The following is a 22,715-nucleotide window of genomic DNA, read 5'->3' on the forward strand; positions in this document are numbered from 1 at the left end:
AGCGGCGACTTTTACCGGCATTTCGAGGCGCGAGCTCTTTTCGATTGTGGAAATGAGGTCACAACAGCTGCCGTCTTTATCTGCTCGACAATTGACATTAAACGGCGCCAAAATTGCTCACGATCGAGATCCAGTACACCGGATTCCCCTGTGCCACAGAGAACGTGGGGCTGGGCGTTCCCAGGACGTCACTGACACGGCCTCGCCATTGTCTCTCTGGCCAGGGCTGTCAGCGGCAATGCAACACATCACCACACTCTGATTGTAAGGCGGCTTCCCTCCATCCGTGACGGGCGCGAGTTTCGCCGCTGTGCACGCGTCCGTTGCACAGGCTTGCGCTTATGAGGCGTCCACCAGTGATGCGAGCCCATCCCCATGTCCTGACCCGCCTCCTCGCTGTGACCCGAGGTCAGCTGCGGCCGCACCGTTACCGACGGGACCATCCCTCCCGGAACACGGCGAGGTCTGGAACGCCCATCTGCCACTCCTCCTCGGCGAGTGCAGCTCGGCCACATGACGAGGAAGAGGCGCGTTTAGCGAGGGTCAAACGGGCCTCGGCCGACATATGGCGACGTTGTTGAGGAAGAAGATGGGTTTTTAACACAATCAGAATCTGATGATGGTTGTCACCGGTATTTCCACCAATGAACGGTCGCGTAGGTGGGGCCAGCCTCACCTGTCTTCCGCGGAGGTGGTCAGACAATCGGTGTCACATGCCGTTGTCCAGCAGCCGTTCTGCGCTGCGGTCAGCTGGCTGACGAGCCGCCGTGCTGTCTGACAATTGACGCTGGTGCGCCACGTGCGTCTCTCCGCCGCCGTGCGTTGCCACGGGCCGCCGGTCGTGACCAACGCTACAGGCAGCACCAGCGCGCAGCGTCGAGTCGATCCATCAGAGATCTTGACATCCGGTGTCTGTTTCGCCGCCCGCCTCCGGTCCCGAAAGACTTGGGGTCCGTTGCGTCATTCGCGCCGGTGGTTTTCTAGTCGCCCAACGGTTCCGGATGTCCTAGTGCCTTTGCCTGCCTGCCGGTAGCGACACAACATCACTTTGCCAAAAGCTGCTACCATGATCCTACTAAGCCATACCGTGTGTTAGAATGACAAATTCAGATGTTTTTTGGTTGAATGACGACATGTCACGCCACCTGGAGAGACCGGCGGGGTTCTGGCCACGGCCGGGCTGTGAGACCGAGAAGCGGCTACCGGCTCCCAGCCGGTTCCACCATCGCCATGTGACGGGCTCCGGAGGCCTCGGTCGAGCGGTCGCCAGCCAACGGGCGTGCCGAACGTGGCCCAGTGTCTGTCCAGCAGAGGTCAGACGCAGCGATCGATGTCGGATCTGGGAGCGGATGGGCCGCACCCGTCATGTTACACCCATCCACCGCCATGCATCGTATGCGTCGATACGTACCGTGCATTGGTACAGGACACTGCAACACTCATCCACCACCAAACGTGCCGGCTCACCGATACAGGATGTTGATTTCCGATATTGCTGCATGCGTCCACCAACTCACTCACGATTGCAGAAAGGAATCCCTCGTTGAATCGCCCCCGCCGAGTACCAACCACCACCGGGTGTCAGCGGCTTCCCCTCCCCCTTCCCCTCCTACGCCTGCACGCTGTCCTGCGCGCTGAGCCGGCGAGGACGCGCGCCGACCCCGGCAGCGGCGGGTCGGCAGCCGCCGTAACTGGGTCACCGCACCCGGCCCGCACGACCGCGACGCCCGGGTGGCCGGGGGCAGCGCGGGTGACGCTGCTGCCGCCGCCAGCGCCGGCGCCGCGCCTGCCGCCCGCCGGCCGGGCTCGGTCGGCGGCCGAGGCCGGCGTGACGCAGCTAACACAATGTCAGCGATGACGCGTGGTCCAGCATCGCTCGGGGTAGTCCGGATCTGTTGAGGCCGTGGATGACGGGTGGTCCAGCATCGCTCGGGGTAGTCCGGATCTGTCGAGGCCGTGGATGACGGGTTGGTCCAGCATCGCTCGGGGTAGTCCGGATCTGTTGAGGCCGTGGATGATGGGTAGTCCAGCATCGCTCGGGTAGTCCGGATCTGTTGAGGCCGTAGATGACGGGTGGTCCAGCATCGCTCGGGTAGTCCGGATCTGTTGAGGCCGTGGATGACGGGTGGTCCAGCATCGCTCGGAGTAGTCCGGATCTGTTGAGGCCGTGGATGACGGTGGTCCAGCATCGCTCGGGGTAGTCCGGATCTGTTGAGGCCGTGGATGACGGGTAGTCCAGCATCGCTCGGGGTAGTCCAGATCCAGCTGGTGTGGGCGCGCCGGACGAGGAAAAAGAGTCTGGTATACCGATCACCTTCACAAAAGACGTGACCATGCACGTTTTAGCGAATGTAGATCAGGAGTCACGTGGTCTTTCAATCTTGCAACAGGTCACTCCTGTGTGGAACAGCGTCTTAAGCGAGGTGGAGTTTCCGGATTCACTGGAATCTCGCTGTGAAAAGTGGCGCAGCTGTCAGAGCGGGGGTCAAAGCCCTGCAAATCGCCGAGACGCCCTGACGGTGGCCGCTGTGCGCAGCTGCAGTGTCTGGCACCGCGCCAGGGGCAGAGTGTGACGTCATCTGACAGGCGTGACGGCTGACCCCGACTCTTCCGCACGGCGGACGCTATCCCCTTGGGGCGGTGGCGGGTGACTCGGTGCGTCCGCCTGCCCCGATGATCCGGTAGTGAGGTTTCTGGCCCTTTCACGTCGCGGATCGCTAGTCTTGAGTCAAGACTAGTCAAACCCGTTCGACATCCTCCAGTGCCAAACTGATGACTTGGAAGAATTACACGCTTTATGTGAAACCCGGTTTAAAGCGGTTCGCTAAATAAGCCCCCAAACCTGGTGTCCGTAGTGTCCCAAGTGATGTCAACAGTTAAGCTCCATTTCTGCACCTGCATTTGAGCATGACCTGGCCACTGCTGACCTGCCCGGCTGCCTGCTTGACGGGCCACTCTGCGTACCGCTAGCCGAGGAGAGCTGGTGGGCGACCTCGACTGATCAGGGCGAGGATCCGGCCGACGCCCGGCGGCGCGGCGGTCTCCTGTGCTCCGTTCCGGTCCAGCGGGCCCAACTCCGGGTCGGCCGCGTGTGTGCCGGGCAGATGGAGCGCCGCCGGTCCGGCCACGCCGCTGCGCCTCGAGCGTCACGGTGTCGCGCGTCACGGTGTCAAGGTGTTACGCGTCACGGTGTCACGCCTCACGGTGTCACTGTGGCCGCCGGCGCCTCGCGGGCCGGCGGGCTCGAGTCTGCTCGCGAGATTTGACACAAAGTCGTTGCAGGCGGCGGCCAACGGGACTGATATCCAACGGTCCTCCCGTGTGTGTTCTCTCGCGGCAGGAAGCGCATGATGACTCTGGGATGGTCGTGGCGTGAGCACAGAAAGATCACCGTTAGAAGGGAAGGCTTGCTGTCGGCTCGGGCGGAAAATTAGCGCGTTGTGCTCCATCAAGCGGAAGGTTTCATGTCCGGGTGTTTTATGGTAATGGCGGCAATATCAACAATGCCCAGTGATGGTGGCCGACGATGACAGCCACACAACAGAGCACTAAGCTTGGAGGAGACCCAAGTGAAAGGAAGCTAGCGCTGATGCGTATGCATCACAACGGTCATGTGTTTGAACTGCCCTTGAGGAGTGTGGCGTGATGAAATATCGCCCATTCGCCACCGTTAGGAAAACATTCCACAATCCTGAATTATGAAAACAGCCAGAAGAAGAGGCTTGTGGTCACGGTGACCGGCACAGCTATCAAGCATCCACCAATCGACGATCTGAATACAAATTGCTTCAGGTGATCTTCCCCGTCCAATGCAAGAAGCAAGCGCTCGCTCCTCATGAGGACTTGGCAGAGCGGCACGCCACCGCCCATCCTCAGTCGCAGCTGACATACCGAGCGCGCGCGCCCCCGTGACGCCTCGGAGCGTCGGTCCGTACGCGGCACACACCGTCACGTGCATGCCGCGCCCGAAGAAGCAGCAGGGTCGCCGGCCGCGGTCAGCTGCCGCTGGCCTATTTAGCACACCCGGCGGCCGGCCACAACCCGGGCTTGGCTTACCCAAACCCGCGCTGGGTAAAACCAAACCTCGCGCTGGCCTCACTCAAACCCCGGCACGCGCGCGACGGCAGCCTGGCCAGTCGCACAGAAGGCTAGGGGCGCCGACGCTGAAAGAATCTGCTGTCCTCGGCGCACAGATGTGTGTTAGAGGAAAACGTGGAGAGAGGAAAGGCCTAACGTACATAACTCTTCGGACGATGTACAACCAACATCACAAATGGGCGGATATATGTATATATATTTTTTTAATCGTCTCACCTGGCCTGCTATGGATGGTCCGGCCGTCGCCAGCGGCAGCGTGACGGTGTCACCGCTGACGGCGGCTGACGGTTCGGCCGTGGCGGCGGAGCGGGCCGTATCGGGTCGGCCACTCGGTCAGGGGGCCACAAGTCAGCCGCCCGCGGCCGGCCGCTCACCATGGTAATGCAGCGGGCCGCGGCGCCGGTACTGTTAGCCGGCGTTCACGGCTCAGTGGGCGCCCGGCGTGCCGCCGACGGCCGCCAGATGGCTCGGGTCGGGCTTCTGCCAGCGCGCCCCGGGCCTCTGACGACCGGTCAGCCGCCCCCGCGACCGGCCCCGCGGCCGCGGCGGCAGGTCCGGTCCGAGAGAGGAGAGCAGAGCAGAGAGAGCAGAGAGGCGATGGGTCGGGTGATGGGGAGACTGGCACGGTCGAACCGGAAGGGGCACGACGCTCCAGTGGAGAAACTCGTTTGCTTCCGGGTCGATGTTTGAAGTGCGGGTGTTGAATAGTTATGCCTACTGTCGAAGCTCTTTCTCTAACTGATCCCAAAATCTGTCCGCTATTTGCTTGTTAGTGTGTATCACAGACTACAATATCGTTGCCTTATGCTGTTTTCGCGCCATGTACTCCGCAAGATCAATAACAAATTTAGAGATGATTTGGCTGGGCCCTACGGCCCACTGACGATGAACCAAGCACTACCCGTCATCCCATGCGTCCAGTATGGCATGTTCCCGGACTGCCGAAAACTTTTTGCTTCGTTTCCATCTTGCACTTCCCCGCTCCAAGCCCTCACATCACAGTTCAAGCGTCCGGCCCTCTCATGGCGCCCGTGTGCCGCCAGACGTTGCTATCGTACGCGTCGTGACCGAATGACGTACGCGAGGAGACCGAAATGGAGGCATACCACGTGATCCGAGCCGGACCATACGACCTCATCGCAGCGGGGGGTAAACCACGTCACCGCAGCGGGGCATGCCAGGTCACCACAGCGGGCATACCAGGTCACCACAGAGGGGCATGCCACGCCAACCGCAGCGGGACCATACCACGTCACCACAGCGGGGCATGCCAAGTCACCGCAGCGGGGGCATACCACGTCACTGCAGCGGGCCATACCAAGTCACCACAGCGGGCCATACCAAGTCACCACAGCGGGGCATGCCACGCCGCCGCAGCGGGGCATACCACGTCACCACAGCGCGGATGCCACACCACCGCAGCGGGGCACACCAAGTCACCGCAGCGGGGCATGCCACGCCACCGCAGCGGGGCATGCCACGCCACCGCAGCGGGGCATACCACGTCACCACAGCGGGAGTGTACCACGTCACCGCAGCGGGAGTGTACCACGTGACCGAAGCGGGGCAGCTGCTGCTGAAGTGTTCGGCACCGTTCAGCTCTCGAGAATAAGTCCGGTTAGACATCAGTGTACAGTTAGACATCAGATTCCCAGGATGGAATGAATTGCAATGCCGATCTGCATTCACATTCCCGTTTAACGGAGAGCCGCAGCATGCTGAGTGTTTTAACAGTCAGTGGCGTCATATACTTAGTCTTTTATTCATATGCTCATGTTTCTGGCCTCCCGCAGAACTCTGATACTTCTACATCGATGTAGCTACACTGATTGCTTCTGATAATGGAGATTTACTTACACCACCAATAGCAGTTGGCTCTCTAGCCCACGTGCCTTAAACCATACGCACCTGTACGTTTTAAATAAGGCTGCACTCGTGTTGGGCTACATTTCTCTGGCACCGTTTGTGCCACTGAAGGATACTCCGGAGAAAAAATAATAGCATGTTCGGCTATAGACAGGGTCACATATGGTGCCAGTGAAACAGATAATGGCCTGTTTTCCAAACGTTTATACTAAACCCACTGCAAGTAACAATACGTGGGCTGTTTCTGCCAGGAGAAAGCCAGGGCAGTTACATCTGCATTGGTGTATGGTCTCAGTTTCCAGAACAGCTGGGCCCCTGGCACTGTTTTCCTCTTTGTTCAGTCCTTCACGAGCCTAGCGGCTAGCTTCTTCAACTTTGAATGCGGGCGGGCAAAAATAGCGCAAGACCGCAGATCTGTTGTGGCATGCCTTAATCATATCTTAGTCCTTCTTGTCACTTAGTCCTTCAACCGATGAGGCAAAAACGGCGCTGCGGTGTTGTCCGTGCTCGTTTCACTTTCCCGCCATATCCATGGGTCTGTTTAATCACCCCATAGTGGGTCATGTTTAGATACAAGTGGCCTACCAGCTCCGGCTAGCTGAGATCTGCGCGATGAGATCCCGGCCTCCCGGAGAGCCGAGTTACGAGCCGGTGGGAGTGGGCCGACTGGTTCAGTGCAGTCCCGTGACGACCTCCTCACAGCGATCACCACATCCCGTCCAGCGGCTGCTGACAGCCGACCTCGCGACACCCGACCGTCCTCCGCCTGGAGCGCCGGAGTCCTCGCGCCGCGCTCAGGTCCAGTCCGGTCCCATCTGGTCCAGTCCGGTCTGATCCTGTCTGGTCCGGTCCGGACCTCTCCAGGGCCGGCGCCGGCCAGCCGTCAGTGACACGCTCCGCGTCCCTGTCGACCGCGTGGGAACGCTGACGGCCGGCCGGCCAGGCCGCCACAATCTGGCAGACGCTACCCGGCCGGTGCCATATGGCGACCGGGCGGGACGCGGCGCGCGCGCCATTTGCGGCGCAGGCTGCGGCGTTTGTGGCGCAGGCCGTGCGGGCATCCATCACGGCGGCGGCTGGGCGGCTGCCGCCGGTGTTGGCCGCGCCGGCGGCAGGTGTTGCAGTGGCGCGGACCCGGGCTGTCTCGGATATGGGTCACGCGCCGCCCGAGCCGGGCATAATTGGCGCTTTTCCGGCCGTGGGCGGCGGAACACTCTGTGTACAAACAGGTCGGAGAAGAGAGCCGGCGGTGTGTATCCGGCTTCTTGTGAGAGCGGTCGTGCCGATTGCGCCGAGCAACGCTCGCTCCAGGTCGCCTTTGTTTCGGCTCGACGTAACAGGCGGGATGCTGGCGGGCATGTTGAGTGGCAGCGGGGTGGGAACAGCTGCGGCAGTTTTCTGACCGGCCCCAAGGCACCCAAAAACTGGCTGACTCTGTTTCTCCACAGCGCGTGCCTTGAGGTCACCGGTGCGGAATGCCATTTTGCTCGTTGCTTGCTTTGATTTGCGTGGATGTTCCTATGTCATGTATGTAGAAGCCCTTAAGTTACGAAGCGACGCCTACTTCATGTTCCTTGATGACGCCAGACGCTCGGACGCCCAACGGCGTCACGCTGCCCGCATTCCAGACGCGACTGCAGAAGCTTCTCTCCCCACGTTCGATGTCACGTTTGCATCGGATTTGGCCCATGTTTGTCCGGCGGGTCACGATAACGTGCCATATCGCCGAGCTCCCGGAACCTCCTCGCGGCCAGTGCGACGAAGAAATGCCCGAACGTTGTGGGCACTTCCGTATCGCTGGCCCGCGGTATCAGAGACACGTCCTGCAAAACCTTGTGGACTCTGCTATCGCTGATAGCGCGGCCTCGGCAGCTATGCTGACGGCGTCAGCACTCGTAGCTTGCTGGCCATGCCGCAGTAAAAGCTCCTGCGGAAGTGGCCACTCCTCCTTCGGTCACGCCCCCCCCCCCCCCCCGCTACTGTGGAGGTTGTCCGGCACGTGCCTGGCTATGATCCTCTGTGTCCCCTCCCTGAGCTATACGGCGATGGAGATGTGCGCGCCCCCACCTATCCTTGAAATCGTCCCCATTTGGACACTTATGAACCTTACACTGTTGACTGCTACCAGTGACGAACGTTCTCCCCAACTACCGCAACTACCGCACCTACCGCACCTACCGTACTCCCCCGTCCGCTTTGACATCGGTGATATCTATTAAACTCACAACATTCGCACACTCTGTCAACTGACTGCGTGTGCGTCGTTAGATGGTGACGTCGCAATGACGGTGACGTGAGGAATGAGGCGTTACAATGACGGTGACGTGAGGAATGAGGCGTTACAATGACGGTGACGTGAGGAGTGAGGCGTTACAATGACGGTGACGTGAGGAGTGAGGCGCTACAATGACGGTGACGTGAGGAATGAGGCGTTACAATGACGGTGACGTGAGGAATGAGGCGTTACAATGACGATGACGTGAGGAAGGAGGCGTTATAGTGACGGTGACGTGAGGATGGAGGCGTTACAGTGACGGTGACGTGAGGAATGAGGCGTTACAATGACGGTGACGTGAGGAATGAGGCGTTACAATGACAGTTGTTCTTCGACAGCCGTCCCTCCCCGATAGCCCTGGCGGCATATGATGCCGCTGCCTTGCCTCCGAACACAGTAAATTACACCCCAAAGCGCTTGACTCCAAAGCATGCCGCCCGAAGCTGTGGATGTCATCGTCACCTGCCCTGTTCCCTACAGTGATCAACGTGGCGGCCGGCAAGGCGCCCATGCAGTCGTCCACGGCGCAGGGAGGCATCCCCCAGAAGGCGGTGGACGGCAGCACGAGTGGCTTCTTCAACCCCAAGACGTGCACGCTGACCGAGCAGGAGACGTCGCCGCTGTGGTACGTCAACCTGCTGGAGCCGTACATGGTGCAGCTGGTGCGACTGGACTTCGGACGCTCGTGTTGCGGTGAGTTGATCGCGGTAACGGTGCTGGTGCTGTTGGGTCGGAGTGGCGTTCGATGGTCTGGGCTTTTAGGAGCTCTACTGCATGCTCACGTAGCGCCGACATTGCCACAAGCTGCGAGCAGAAGATATGTTTAGGTCATACTAAGTGCCGTGGCACATACGTTTTTGGAGGCTCATGATTGGTGGGTAGTTGTGGAGTGTCGGAGAAATGAAGAAAGACAAAATTCCGGGCGTGGATGCTTTGCTCCAATACGGTGTGTCGGGACGGCCAGGTTGTCGTGGCTAACGAAGCACTGAGGTGGCGATCTGTCGTTTTGAAGGAGGCTTCCGTTTCTCGCTGACTTAGGTGATGGCCTGAGGGCGTGACAAAACACGAAGGAAGCCTTAATGATAGCCGGGAACGCACGCACGAGTGATGCCGAGCAATGCTCAAGCCAAGCTGCGTTGCATCTCAGGAAGCAGCCGGTGGACGGCAGAGGCGGGCCGGCCAGCAGCCGACCCGAAAACTAGGTAGCCTCAGACGACCTTGTTCGGATTTTGTTTTGGAAGATTGAAGCCGTTCATCTTACTCTCCACTTTTAATCAAGCTGTTGTCATCACTGAAGTTCATCGAGTTTCACGTTGCATGACTGGATGTCTTAACGAGCAATCCGTGCGTTTCTCGAACTGATTTTATCACTGGGCGTGTCCAATTAGCTCTTTCTCCTAAAATGTCCGGCTTCGTTAGCTGAGCCTTAGGTTTGTTGTCAGCTTAGGTGAAACACAGAACTTTCTCATTGTCGGGTTGGACCTGCTGACACTGTTTCGTCTCAAAACAACGTCTGTCTCGCTCCTATAACGGCTCTCTATTCAACGTACTTTGTGCCATTGCATGTCTTCCTTGTCTTTATTATTAATAAAACACCAAACTCGTCGCCATACATTCATATGGCTCCCGCCATTCCAAACACATCAGGGCATTAAATCTACTCCCACACACGTAGCAAGTGATCGGCATATGCGTGCATTATTTGTTTAGGGTCATATGCTGGGACCATCGTGTAATCTTACAACAACCCATAATGGTGACTAGGCCTAAAACTATATCTCCGATTCACGTCGACCAAACGCGTCGGCAAGCTCATGGGCCGTTAACACCCGGTCGCCGCTGGTCTGCGCCCTCTCCTGGTCGCCGCGGTGGCCTCCTCGCCACATTCCTCACGTGTGGGTGGTGCTCGCCGGACGGCGGCCGGCGGGGCGGGTAGCACGACCCGACGCATCGGACCGGTTCTTCCCCTGCGCCGGACCGGTCTCCCGCCACACTGCCAGTCACGTGAAGACCCGTGCCGGCCTGGGGAGACTGTATCCTGACTTGGACCATCGCGCGTGCAGTAGCTGTGCTAGCCGATTTTGCATTGTTTCCAGACGTGCGTTTCCCAATTTGATGTCGTCTGTTCGCGTACTTTGTTTACAGCGTGCAAAAAATCAGCTACGTTCGACTTGGCATATGCAGCAACCCCATTTGAAACAGCGCAGGGACTAAATGGAGGATGGGCCGTGCCATCTTTTAGTGACGAAGCTCCAGAACGTTTCTGGGTGATCAGAACTCGGTGTTTAGCAACACTTAGGCTTGGCCACTGTGTTCATCGTCAGCCGCTTCACACTTTCTGCGCGCGCATGCCTTACACGCCACAAAACCGCCAACTCGGCAGAGCAATATCGAGGTCAACAGTGCAGTGCTGTGAAGGTCTCGGGTACCGTCAAGAACCGACGGTTGGCTCTCGTGCCTGAGCGCGGGCCGTCGCCGAGCGTTAGCGGTCGGCGCCGATGACTGCAGAGAGGGCCAGCGGTTGGCTCCAACGCCTGCGGACGGGGCTGTCGTCAGGGGTCGGTGATCGGCGCCAGCGCGTGCCACCGGCGGAGTAACGGCTCCGGCCAGGTTCCGACTGAACGGCCCGTCAGCTCTCACGCACGACTCCGGTCACGGGGAGAGGCGCCGGGCGGTCGAACGCCGCAGGGTCGCCGTCTGGCGGGGACCAGTCCCGCCGGCCCGCCGATCCCATCGGTTCAGTCGGTCCCTCCGATCCCTCCGATCCCCCGATCGCACCGATCCCACCGGCTCAGTCGGTCCCTCCGATCCCACGTATCCCGCCGATTCCGCCTGTCCCACCGGTTCAGTCGGTCCCCGATCCCACCTATTTCGCCGATTCCGGCAATTCCAGCGGCTCCGTCGGTCCCTCCGATCCCACCGATCCCACCGATCACGCCGATCCCTCTGGCCCCGCTGACCCAGCTAAAAACAGATGACAACCCCACGGTACGGGTGCTGCACAGCTGCAGACTGTACTAACATGGACACCGCAGCTTGTCGCGTCTGGGCCCGAGCGAGCCTAGGAATGGACAGAGACTGGCCGCAACCCGCCCTCAACAAGAAAACCCGGATGTCGCGAACGCCAGTGCCGATGCTCCCAGTAAGGCATCAGCGGGTGCGCTGTTGTGTCTGATGCATACGTTTGACTCACTTTTGTCTCCCCGCTGCAGAGGACAACATTCCGGCTACCATTGTGGTGCGGGTCGGTAACAACAGACCGGACCTGAAGATCAACCCCATCTGCAACCGTTTCACTGGTAAGCCCAGCACGGGTTATGGCGGGAGCTTCTAGTCCAGCGACACTGGGCGGCTACGAGGCCGGTTCTCGGAGCACAATGTCACGTCATGTCCGGCGGAAGTGAGCCACAATAACCCGCACAGCATTAGCGACTTCGACTTCGATGCGGATGGCTACTTTCACTCACTTTGCATTTGCGTAGTGACGCTTAAAACGTGCGTGAACAGTCCTTTGTGATGGTGCATAGATTATACACACGTTGTGTTGGGTGATGCCTTTTTCCACAACAGCCACTGCCTTTCATTTAATGCTGAACGTAACCCCGTCGACCGCGTCCGTCCGTCTTCGTCAGGCTTCATGGAAGAGGGCCGTCCCCTGTTCCTGCCATGCAACCCGCCCATGCCTGGGGCGTTCATCTCGGTCCACCTCGAGGGACCGCCCGGCCAGATGCTCTCCATCTGCGAGGCCTTCGTCTACACCGATCAGGTGGGCCCTGAACTACCCGGCACCATGTTGTGTCGTGTTCGGCACACTCCGCCAGTAGAACATAGAATTCCCGTTGTTTCACTACCTTCCATTTAGTATATCCGCCCCTCCCCCCCCCCCCCCACCATTTTATTTCTGGTATTTTTACATTTTCGCCGTACGGCACGAACACGCGAGCTGCAATGGGGCAACACATGTAAAGCAGAGCATACAAGATAGCACCCACATTAACTCACCCCATCGGAGAAGCTTCATTATGCCTTTTTTCTGCAAAACCGAAATAAGTAAATTATTTTTGCTCCTCCCAAATGTGCCAATCAAGCCGAGCCGGGTCGTCAATGTCCACTCACCATAGAGTCCAACCTGCCGAACACAACGTACACGCACTTAAACACGATGGCCTTTATGCATTGCTCAGCCAGTGCAACATCAAAGTAAATCGGCTTATGCCCCCCCCCCCTCGACCCTACCCTGGACCGTTGATCTACAGCGCAGCCGTCCCCGTCTGACCCGGGCTGGTGGTTGTGCGCGGCAGACCTGCCGATCGAGCGGTGCCTACGGCTCATGTCTGACCCGGGCTGGTGGTTGTGCGCGGCAGACGCTGCCGATCGAGCGGTGCCTCCTATTCATGTCTGACCCGGACTGGTGGTTGTGCGCGGCAGGCGCTGCCGATCGAGCGGTGCCTCCAGTTCATGTCTGACCCGGGCTGGTGGTTGTGCGCGGCAGGCGCTGCCGATCGAGCGGTGCCCCCAATTCCGGGACCAGCCGCCAGGCAGCACCGCCACCTACAACGGCAAGTGCTACACCTTCTACAACCAGCAGCCGCAGAGCTTCGCCGAGGCGCAGGAGTTTTGTCAGGGTCGCGGCGGCACGCTGATCGACGAGACGAACCCGGCGCTGCAAGGCTTCCTCAGCTGGGAGCTCTGGAGGAGGCACAGGTGAGGCGGAGCTGGGAGACGCTCATGGAGTTCACTCATTATTATTTGTGGAAGATTTTGAGCAGACGTGCGCAGGGATCTGTGAAGAGGGCAAACGTGGGGAAGACCAGGCTGATCTATAAACTCTGCAAAAGGTTCAGATAATGAAAAACTGGAAGACACCCTGGTGTGGCAGAGATAAGGGAGAAATAGATGAAGCAGAGCTGCATGAAAAATGATCTGGCAGAGCTCGAGGGTCTGGGAGGTCTCCAGAAAGTACGGACGTAGCAACTCTGAAAGAGGGGATGAGGCAGAGCTGGAAGAAACTCTTCTGTGTCCGGACACTTTATGCGAGCGCTGAGTGTCGTACATGTTGTTGTATTACCCATGCTTGAATGGCAAAGTAAGCAATCTTTGCTCGTGTGCAACATGGTCCGCGCCCTTTGGTTTTCGAGCACATTATGATTACTCCGTCGCATGTCTCCATTAATTGCTTACAATGCGTCAACGAGCTGAAAAGTCCATCTCACATATAGCCGTCTCCGTCAGCGAGCGGCCAGAACTGCTGGACTGATCTGACCCGCGGCCTGACCCACTCGATCTCGCCATCAGGGAGGACCCGAACGGCCAGTACTGGATGGGAGCCGTGCGCGACCCGCAGAACCCTGGCAACTGGAAGTGGATCAACGGCCAGGACCTGGGCGTCAGCTTCTGGAGCCTGCCTGGCGGCCAGGAGAACTGCGCTCGCTTCGACGGCACCAAGGACTGGCTCTGGTCTGACACCAACTGCAACCTCCGTCTGAACTTCATCTGCCAGCACCGTGAGCAGCCGACGCGTGGCAACCTTGAATGTTTGGCCGACTGTGCAGCGGTGGCGGCGTTAAACAGCGCCATCGCGATGCATCTGGAGAACTGTGGTAGGAGATCGGCCGTGCGGTAACCATGGCAATGGATTCGGGTAGGCAGTCGTCGATTATTAATTTAATATTCTTGTAATATACTACGGTTTTACCATTGATGACCGATGCTCATCAATGATCATGTACCATCCAGATTGTCACCAAAAATCATGTGATGCGCGTGCACAAAGTATAGCAAATTAGATATTTGTCCACCCGTATCTTACCAGTCTTATCATCACCCACACAGTGCGGCACGAAGGCAGATCCCGTCATGTCTTCCACCGATCAGTGCGCGTAGCATCGATCAGTGCAATCAGTGCGTGTGCGTGCGATCAGTGCGTGTAGCGGCAGACGCCTCCGGCTTCACGGCGGGCCAGCCCAGTCAGTTTGCAGTTGCTTACATCGACGACACAGGCAGTACTGAGAGCTTGATCTGGTCTGAAGGGCTGCGAGCCCGACGCTCCCACCTCTGATGCGTGCATGCGCTGACCGTGACCGCCGACGTCACGCGTGACCAGCTGACACGGGCCACAGAGCCGCTGACCTGCGGCAAGCCGGAGCAGCCGCCCAACTCGACCCTCATCGCGCCCGACTTTAACGTGGGCAGCCGGATCGCCTACCGCTGCGAGGAGGGCCACCTGCTCTCGGGGCCCGAGGAACGCGAGTGCCTGTCCACCGGCTTCTACAGCGCCTACCCGCCCACCTGTAAAAGTGAGTTGCCAGGGTTGGTCGGGGCTGCCAGCAATGTGTGTCGCTTGTGCCGTATTTGGTGTTGTCTTGGAAGAAACAATGCCCAGCTTAACAACGCAGCTCTGTGGACGGCCATAGAAACGTGCCAACAGGTCGGAGGGCTGAATTGAAATTTGAAATAGATTCTTCCCATACACCACGATGTAAAGGGTGGCAAACGTTGACAGAAGTGGGACAGCCATGTCCGTTCCGTACTTGCTACGCCAAACTCCCCGGAGTGCAAAGCAGTTATGATGCATCGAAGCGAAAATCACCCTGTATGTGGTATGTGATGTTGATTAGCTTCTGAGAAAAAATGCTTGTTGCACTATACGCTCTATATGCATTTAGATACTGAGCATAACTAGTCAAAAAGTGCAAACAAGTACAGACCAAAGGACTGACAATTAAGGGGAAACCTTGCGCCGAGGAGTGTGGGGAACGTGCCATCACCTGATGACCTGAGCTGCTCCGACCTGCCGACTCTCGTGCGCCGGTTCCCTCGAGCGCGAGCTTGCTCACCGACCACTCTCCCGACGTTCCCCAGACCTGCAATGCGGCATGCCGGCAAGCATCAAGCACGGCCGTTACAGCCTGGTGAACGACACGCGGGGCTACATGTCCATGGTGGTGTACGAGTGCGACGAGGACTTCGTCATGGTCGGCCGCAACGAACTCATCTGCGACGTCGACGAACGCTGGGGTGGCCCTCCCCCGCGCTGCGAACGTGAGTTGTCCTCCCCCGCGCTGCGAGCGTGAGTTGTCCTCTCCCGCGCTGCGAGCGTGAGTTGTCCTCTCCCGTGCTGCGAGCGTGAGTTGTCCTCTCCCACCGCGAACGTGAGTAGTCCTCTCCTACCGCGAACGCATGTACGTAGTCCTCTCCTCCTCTGCAAGCATAAGTGGTCCTCTCCATCTGCGAAGGTGTGTGTGTGCTCTTTTCCCGCCCTCCAAACATAACTGGTCCTCTCCTTCTGCGAACGCACGTGTTGCTCCACCTCTGTGAACATAGATGGTCATTTCCCGCCGTGAGTGCGCGTGGTCTTCTCGCTCTGCGCGAACTCGGGCAGTCCTCCTCCACCGCGGGCTGTGGGTCATCTCTGAACTGCAACGTGGTCTTCTCGCTCTGCGCCAACTCGGGCAGTCCTCCTCCGCCGCGGGCTGTGGGTCATCTCTGAACTGCAAACGTAGGCGGGTTCTCGCACTCAGCGGTCCTAGATGGTTCTCCGAGCCGCAGACGAAGTAACAGCTGTCCAAACGCTGCTGGCGATGGTTATGGCTTCCGATCCTATTCCTTGTTGCGTGCTGCTGCTCCGTGAAAGACTACGCACTGTTGCACGAACACATCAGCGTGTTTCAGCCTTTTCCCGAACGCCGAACGCTCCCATGGCGGCTGTCTAACAAAAGGATGTGGCAGTGTGCACATAGCAAGCAATGTCAGGTCAACGGGGAAGTAGGTCGATCACGCGTTCAGAGGCGCGCACACCCGGCTGTGGCAATGCAGCAGAGGCTCGCTGCGCATCAGTGCTGCGGGAGTGCCAATTCTAAAACCGCGGCACATGACGCATTCGCTCCCAACAGCCTTATGAATTGGTAGGCAAAGCAAATGTCTCGCGCCGACTATGAGAGGTCCATATCTGAGTGTCGTTCTTCGTCCACAGCCGTCTTCTGCAAGGAGCCGCCTGCGATTCTGAACGGCGGCTTCCGCGTCTCCACCAACTCGACCATCGTCGGCACCCTCGTGGAGTACTACTGCTTAGATGACCGGTTCACCCTGACCGGACCTCGCACGCTCCGCTGCATGCGCGACGGGACCTACAACCAGGAGCCTCCAGTGTGCCGAGGTACGACTACTACGGCCATCTGGCGGAACGTTGGGCCACTAATAGTTGTATGATACTGCGCAGTGCCTTTCAGCGTGGGAAATCCTTAACAAAATTTCCATTGATTTGCAAAGAACTGTGCAACATTTACGTCACGAGCATTAGCGTAGCTAAGAAAGAGCAGAGAGAGTGATTGACCTTCATGAAAAGAGGTAGAATAAAGTGTTACATACTTGATCTACCAAAGATCGTAAATTATCGGGAGGCTCCGTTATTGTTACGGAATGGGTTACCGTGAACTGGCGTATCGCATGGGTGCGCTGTTCCACTTTACACTTAAGCCCAGTCACCTGAAATTGTGTGGGGAATTCGGCGCCGTTTACCACCATTCTTGATATGGGAGACCTTGTGAGCGTTGACAACAAGGCATTATTTTTGCTAAAATATTTAATTGGCCGCACAACAAAGATTACTAAGCACTATTCGGTGTTTTCTTTTTTATTACGATGTTAGAATGGTAACTTTGTACCTCTGTTCATCAAAGACATGGCTACGCTACTGGTCATGACGGCCGCTACGCTGGTTTTCTTGGGCACTACGACACTAGCCTAAAAAAAACATGTTTGCGAGTGACCCAAACTTTGTGTAAATTTATATTCACGTATCATGCCATCGTACTTAAAGTCAATCGCATTCATCGCAGTTATTTGAAGTTATCTTACATAGGAACAGCCGTTGATGTGATCCCACAAACCGTGCCATGTGCGGCATTCATTTATTGAGCGGCATCGTCACATCCCACGCCACGCCCTGCCTCCATTTATCGAAGGTCACCCTCACATCCCACGCCATTCCCTGTCTCCACTCATCGAGGGTTACCCTCACAGCCCACGCCATGCCCTGCCTCCATGCATCGAGGGTCATCCTCACGTCCCACGCCATGCCCTGCTTCCGTTTATCGAGCGGCATCCTCACAGCCCACGCCATGCCTTGCCTCCGTTTATCGAGGGTCATCCTCACAGCCCCGCCATGCCCTGCCTCCGTTTATCGAGCGGCATCCTCACAGCCCACGCCATGCCCCGCCTCTGTTTATCGAGGGTCATCCTCACAGCCCGCGCCATGCCCTGCCTCCGTTTATCGAGGGTCATCCTCACAGCCTACGCCGTGCCCTGCCTCCGTTTATCGAGGGTCATCCTCACAGCCTACGCCATGCCCTGCCTCCGTTTATCGAATGACATCCTCACAGCCCACGCCATGCCCTGCCTCCGTTTATCGAGGGTCATCCTCACAGCCTACGCCATGCCCTGCCTCCGTTTATCGAATGTACATCCTCACAGCCCACGCCATGCCCTGCCTCCGTTTATCGAGGGTCATCCTCACAGCCTACGCCATGCCCTGCCTCCGTTTATCGAGCGGCATCCTCGCAATGTGACACCTCAACTGGTCAGGAGAAGGCATCAGACCTGACAGCCGGCCATGACAACCCTGACTTCTTCGAACTCCACAACAGCACAACATCTTCGTACTTCTGACGTCTGTCTGCATACGCCTGGAGCCTCTTGTCTTTTCTTTCCACTACTATTGAAAACAAAATCCGCGCTGCTTCTGCGTTATCGCTGTTTTTGTTGGTGTTTGCAATGAACATACGAGTACCTGTAGTTAGACTTTAGTTTCGTGTCGCATGTCTGTCAAAGCATGCATATATCCATACATGTGTATATACACAGGTATATGCATATATATATATATATATATATATATATATATGCATGTATTTATATATGTGCATATATGCATTATATATACATATATCTATATGTATATATGCGCGTTAATGAGGGTTTATGTATCTATGTATAGGTGTCGGTGTGTGTATGAATACGTTTGGGCACAATGCGTTTGTGATTTTGGTTGTCCTGGGTCGAACTAAAATGCGCTAATTTGCCTGTTCTTGCTTCCTGCTGCTGCCGTGGTAGTTAACTAAAAGGGTCCAAGTGTGTCGGTGTGCATTCCGTGGAGCCGTAGATTTGAGCCTTTCTTGCTTTTGGCTATCGTCCTGGCAGACAATTGGACCAGCCTTGTGCACGACTCTGTCTCACGCTTCTCTCCCGTTTTGTCGACTTTCAGAGACAGAACAATCGACAAGCACCAACCCTGCCCCGACATTTGACACCCCCCTTGCCGACGACGACCCTCTCGTGATCGCGGCCTCCGAGCTGAGTGAGGAGAGACAATACACCGGCTTCTCCGCGCCCAACCGGCCGGCCGACGACCAACCGACCTACGAAGACCCCCTCTACGACGACATAGCTTACGACGAGTCGTCGCTTTCCACTCCGGAACCGACCGATCCCACAGTCCCGCCGACGTCGCCCCCGTACACCGTGCTGCCCGGAGACAGGGTGGTCGTGAAAGATGTGGAGGGGGAGAAGCGCCGCCGGGTCTTTATCTTCCGGAGGCAGTCGACCACGCTCTCGCCCGAGGAGGAGTTCACTGAGACTCCGACCTCCACCGTGCAGCCCACCGCCCCCACTGAGCCCGCCCCGACTGTGCCGGACGTGGGGCCGGGAAGACTGGTGCCCACCCGCCGCCTCACCCTCATCCGGAACCGGCTCCAGCCGCGCCCTGGCCGTCCTGGCCGCCCTAGCCGCCCTAATCGCCTCAGTCGCCCCAGCCGGCCTGCCAGTCCGTCCAACACTGACCCACCGGCCGGCGACGCTCCGGCGGCCGAGGTCGACTCGGAGACGTCCTCCTCCCGGCCGCGGCTCGCGTTCGGTCAGGGTCCTCTGCGCCGCCGCCGGCCGCGGCCCTCAAACTTCGTCTTTCCCTCGCGCCGTCCCGCCACCGCCACCCGGCTGGGCGCTGTTTCTCGCCGACGTCCGGTTGGAGAGAACTCTGCCTCCACGGTCGTGACGACGACCTCCCCCGCCGAGGAGGAGGAGGAGGGGGAGGAGCAGGTCACTGGGCCCCGCCCCACCGACGCGGAGTCACCGTCTCCCACCCTGCCCCCGTCTACCGTGGCCGATACGGGCACGGACGTCTGGTCAGACGCCGGGACCACCGTGCCCTTCGAGAGCGAGTATATCACCACTGAGATGGCTCCGGTCCAGAGGGAGAAGCCTCAGGTCCCCGCGCGAAGCAGGCCGGCTGTAAGGCCTACGAGAAGGCGGAAGCTCGGGCCGACCCTGGTCCAGCTGACAGGTTCCGAGTCTCTTCCGGACCCCGTGGGTGCTCCCGAGGAACTTCCTATCCAAGCTGAGCCAGAACTCAGCCACCTTGAGTCGATACCCAGCGAACTCGGGGATGGCGCCGGTCAACCGGAGCTTGTGGTCGTACTTCAGCCGCTGCCCTCCGAGTCCAGCGACCCGGAGCCAGCGCCGGCCACCGCGCCGCCCGCGCCACCCGCGCCGCATGACGCCTCCCCCACTGCGACCTCCGTCGCCTCCCAGACGACCCCCCGCCCAAAGCCGGTCCACCACGAGGGGCGTCGGCCGCTGCCCTCACTGGCCGTGCCAGTACCGGAGCGTCCAGCGTCCGGCGGCCGACGTCCGCCCGCGCGCACGCCTTCGCGGCGGCGCCCGCCACCCGCCTCCACCCGCCCCCGCCTCCCGCCGCCCACCTCTACCCGCCCCCGCCTCTCGCCGCCCGCCCCCACCCGCCCGCGCCTGCCGCCCTCGCCGGCGCCCACCCGCCCGCACCTGCCGCCCTCGCCGGCGCCAGCCCGGCCCGCCGGCGCCCCGTCTAAGTCAACGCCGCCTGCAGCCGGAGACGCCGTGGCCGTGGCCGGCGCAGGCGTCATCAGCTTCGGCCCGACCGGAGGAGAACGAGATCCCGGACACGGTGAACATCCGACAGAACGCGCCCGGTGTGCGGGAGCCGGCCAACACGCTCGACGAACGCTCGACCGGACCCAAGCTGCACATGGGTGAGTGAAGGGCTGGCTGTGGCGGCCCGCGGTGAGAGGTGACTCACTCGAATCGCGATGGAATTGGCCGGGTGCTCTGACGCGTGGTCGGAATTCTCCTCAGGAGTGGAAGGGCACAAGTCGCACAAACTCCTGCAATTTGGACCGAGTTCCGGAGAAGTCGCTCGATCCGTGGTGTACACTTCTTGGCTCATGGGTGGCTCATCGCCACCCCTCCCCCTTCCCCCTCCCCGAGCTACGTGTCTGTTGGGGCTGAAGTGGTTGGATCGTAGGGATTCGTGTGGTGCAGGGTGAGTAATGGGGGGTTTAATATCGTTGATCGTGGAGACTTAACCGATACGTGTGAGTCACGGTGTCTGGTGCTTGAGTAAATAATGGGGACTAGAACGGTGCATTGATGGCTGGTGAAGACCTGAGCGGAGCATATAGGTCGTGAGGAAAGACATACATGTGTTCTGGAGTGATTTCCTGTATGTCATACCGCGGGGGCGGTTCTGGAAAGAGTAGGCGCGCCACATGCGCGCGTTTTGGTCCTGGCCTCTCTTTAGTGCTGCTCTCGGTGGCTGCCGGGAGCGGGCCGTTCAATGGCAGCAGACGCAGGGGAAATCCGAAGAGAGTTCAGGGCTGAAAGGCACGCGTGAAGCAGCCTGGTTCTGCGATACGAGTCGGCATACATGTTGACAGTAGCCCGCCCTCACGATATGGCAATCAGGCCATCAGCATCCAACCTGTACGATAAGGCATACGGTCTATCAATCTGAACGTTCGACAGGTGGTTACATCCGGCCATCCACCGCCCTTTCTACCAGCCCAATATGACAAGTTCGTTTGCTTTTGTCGTAATGTGATGGATGCTTTTTGTTGTCCGTCCAGCCCTGTTTTATTATTTGTACTTACGTCATACGTGCTCCTTTCGCACCTATTCCTCCCTGATGTTTGTGATTGCACGTTTACCCTCGAGGCTTTCAGAAAGCATGATATCAAATGTTTGTTTGCTTGTTTTGGAACGCAATTGATCAGTTTTGCTGTACATTCAGCCTTGTTTCATTGATTGTACTAACGTTATGCGTACTAGTTTCGACGTATTCCACCTTGACGGCGGTGGTGACATGATAAACTATCCCGATATTTTTCGTCTCCGGCTTGATGCTGGCACGTTTGTCATGTTGATGGTCATCATTCGAGTGTGTGCTGTTTTGTCGTGCGGCGTGACCATACTCCTTCGGAGCTGCGGATGTGGTGGATTTTCGCCTGACCATCGCTAGCAAAACACTTCGAGTTTTCGTGAATGTACATTATCTGCATGAATATGCACCCCCAAATAGCGGCAACCACTTCATTACGATAAAGTGATTGACGCCATTTGCGTTAACCACTTTATTGCAATAAAGTGATTGACGCTATTTGTATGAACCGCTTTGCTGCAATAAAGTGGTTGGCACTATTTGAATGTCAACAGCCCTGGCGTGCCCCATGCCTGCCGATTGCTGATCGCTATTCCGTGTATTACAGGCGGCATCATTGCCTTGAGTGTGTTCGGAGGATTTGTCTTCCTCGCTGCAGTGGTCACCACCATCGTGATCCTGATCCGGAGGTGAGAAACGTCTTGTTACTCATTCCTTGTAGATTATTTTATTTTTGTCTCCTGGTGTTATATTTCTTTTCGGTAAATTGAGCTGTCAGATGTGGAAATCAACTGCACTGCGCTATAAGTTTTGCTTTGATTACGGTGCAGATCCACGCTAAGAGCTTGCTGAGGTGGCGTGCACATAAAGCCTCAGCTTGTGCCGTGTGTAGCTTGCTTCGACTGCTGCGCTTCGACGTTACATGACACATGACTGAGGACTTCCTTCCATCCCTCTCTTCTTTTCACCACCTGGTGCCTCCGGCTTATATCCGTCTGTGTTTTGCTTTTCTCGTAGCTATTCTCCCAGGCTTTTCCTCTCATTAGAATACCATTGAGCAGCAACTTTAAATTTGAAGTGGAATGAACGCTGTTCAAAGAGCCAACTGTTTTACTACACCTTCTTAACGATTAAGCTAGTTTGATGGATGAGATAGATTGCCACATGAATATTTCGCGTTAATGATTATTCAAAAGCAGTATTACTATTATAAGAGCCTTAAGCCAGGATATCATATGATTCGCCATGTAGTACCATGGGCACATTTTTCTCGGGCATTTGGGTACTTGCTGTACGAACAAAACTGGATTCTGGTGGTATAAACGCCGTGCAGTTGTAAGAACCTGACATATTGCTCCCTCACTCTTTCTCTCTGGTTCTGACTTTTTCTCCATGCTGTCGCTGCCAATATGCTTCTATATTTCCGCTACGTTTTGAAGCGTACCGTATGCGCTCAAGTTATAAGCTTGCTTTGGACGCACCATCAACTGCTGCAATGAATGAATTAGATGG

The 22,715-nt window shown here is 57.7% G+C and overlaps 1 protein-coding gene across 1 annotated transcript in view; it reads left to right on the forward strand.

Annotated features, from left to right (window-relative positions):
- LOC119098866 (sushi, von Willebrand factor type A, EGF and pentraxin domain-containing protein 1) overlaps positions 1-22,715 on the forward strand; it is a 39,165-nt gene that overhangs the window by 12,195 nt on the left and 4,255 nt on the right. The window contains exons 3-14 of the mRNA XM_037221911.1: positions 8,720-8,932; positions 11,452-11,538; positions 11,872-12,005; positions 12,732-12,943; positions 13,535-13,743; positions 14,359-14,535; positions 15,101-15,280; positions 16,212-16,394; positions 18,501-18,931; positions 19,307-19,498; positions 20,094-20,298; positions 21,811-21,892. Of these exons, the coding sequence (XP_037077806.1) occupies positions 8,720-8,932; positions 11,452-11,538; positions 11,872-12,005; positions 12,732-12,943; positions 13,535-13,743; positions 14,359-14,535; positions 15,101-15,280; positions 16,212-16,394; positions 18,501-18,931; positions 19,307-19,498; positions 20,094-20,298; positions 21,811-21,892 (2,305 nt within the window). The remainder of the gene's footprint in view (positions 1-8,719; positions 8,933-11,451; positions 11,539-11,871; positions 12,006-12,731; positions 12,944-13,534; positions 13,744-14,358; positions 14,536-15,100; positions 15,281-16,211; positions 16,395-18,500; positions 18,932-19,306; positions 19,499-20,093; positions 20,299-21,810; positions 21,893-22,715) is intronic.

The sequence above is a fragment of the Pollicipes pollicipes genome, unplaced genomic scaffold (genome assembly GCF_011947565.3).
Source record: "Pollicipes pollicipes isolate AB1234 unplaced genomic scaffold, Ppol_2.1 Scaffold_4740;HRSCAF=5597_pilon_pilon_pilon, whole genome shotgun sequence".
Lineage (NCBI taxonomy): Eukaryota > Metazoa > Arthropoda > Thecostraca > Pollicipedomorpha > Pollicipedidae > Pollicipes > Pollicipes pollicipes.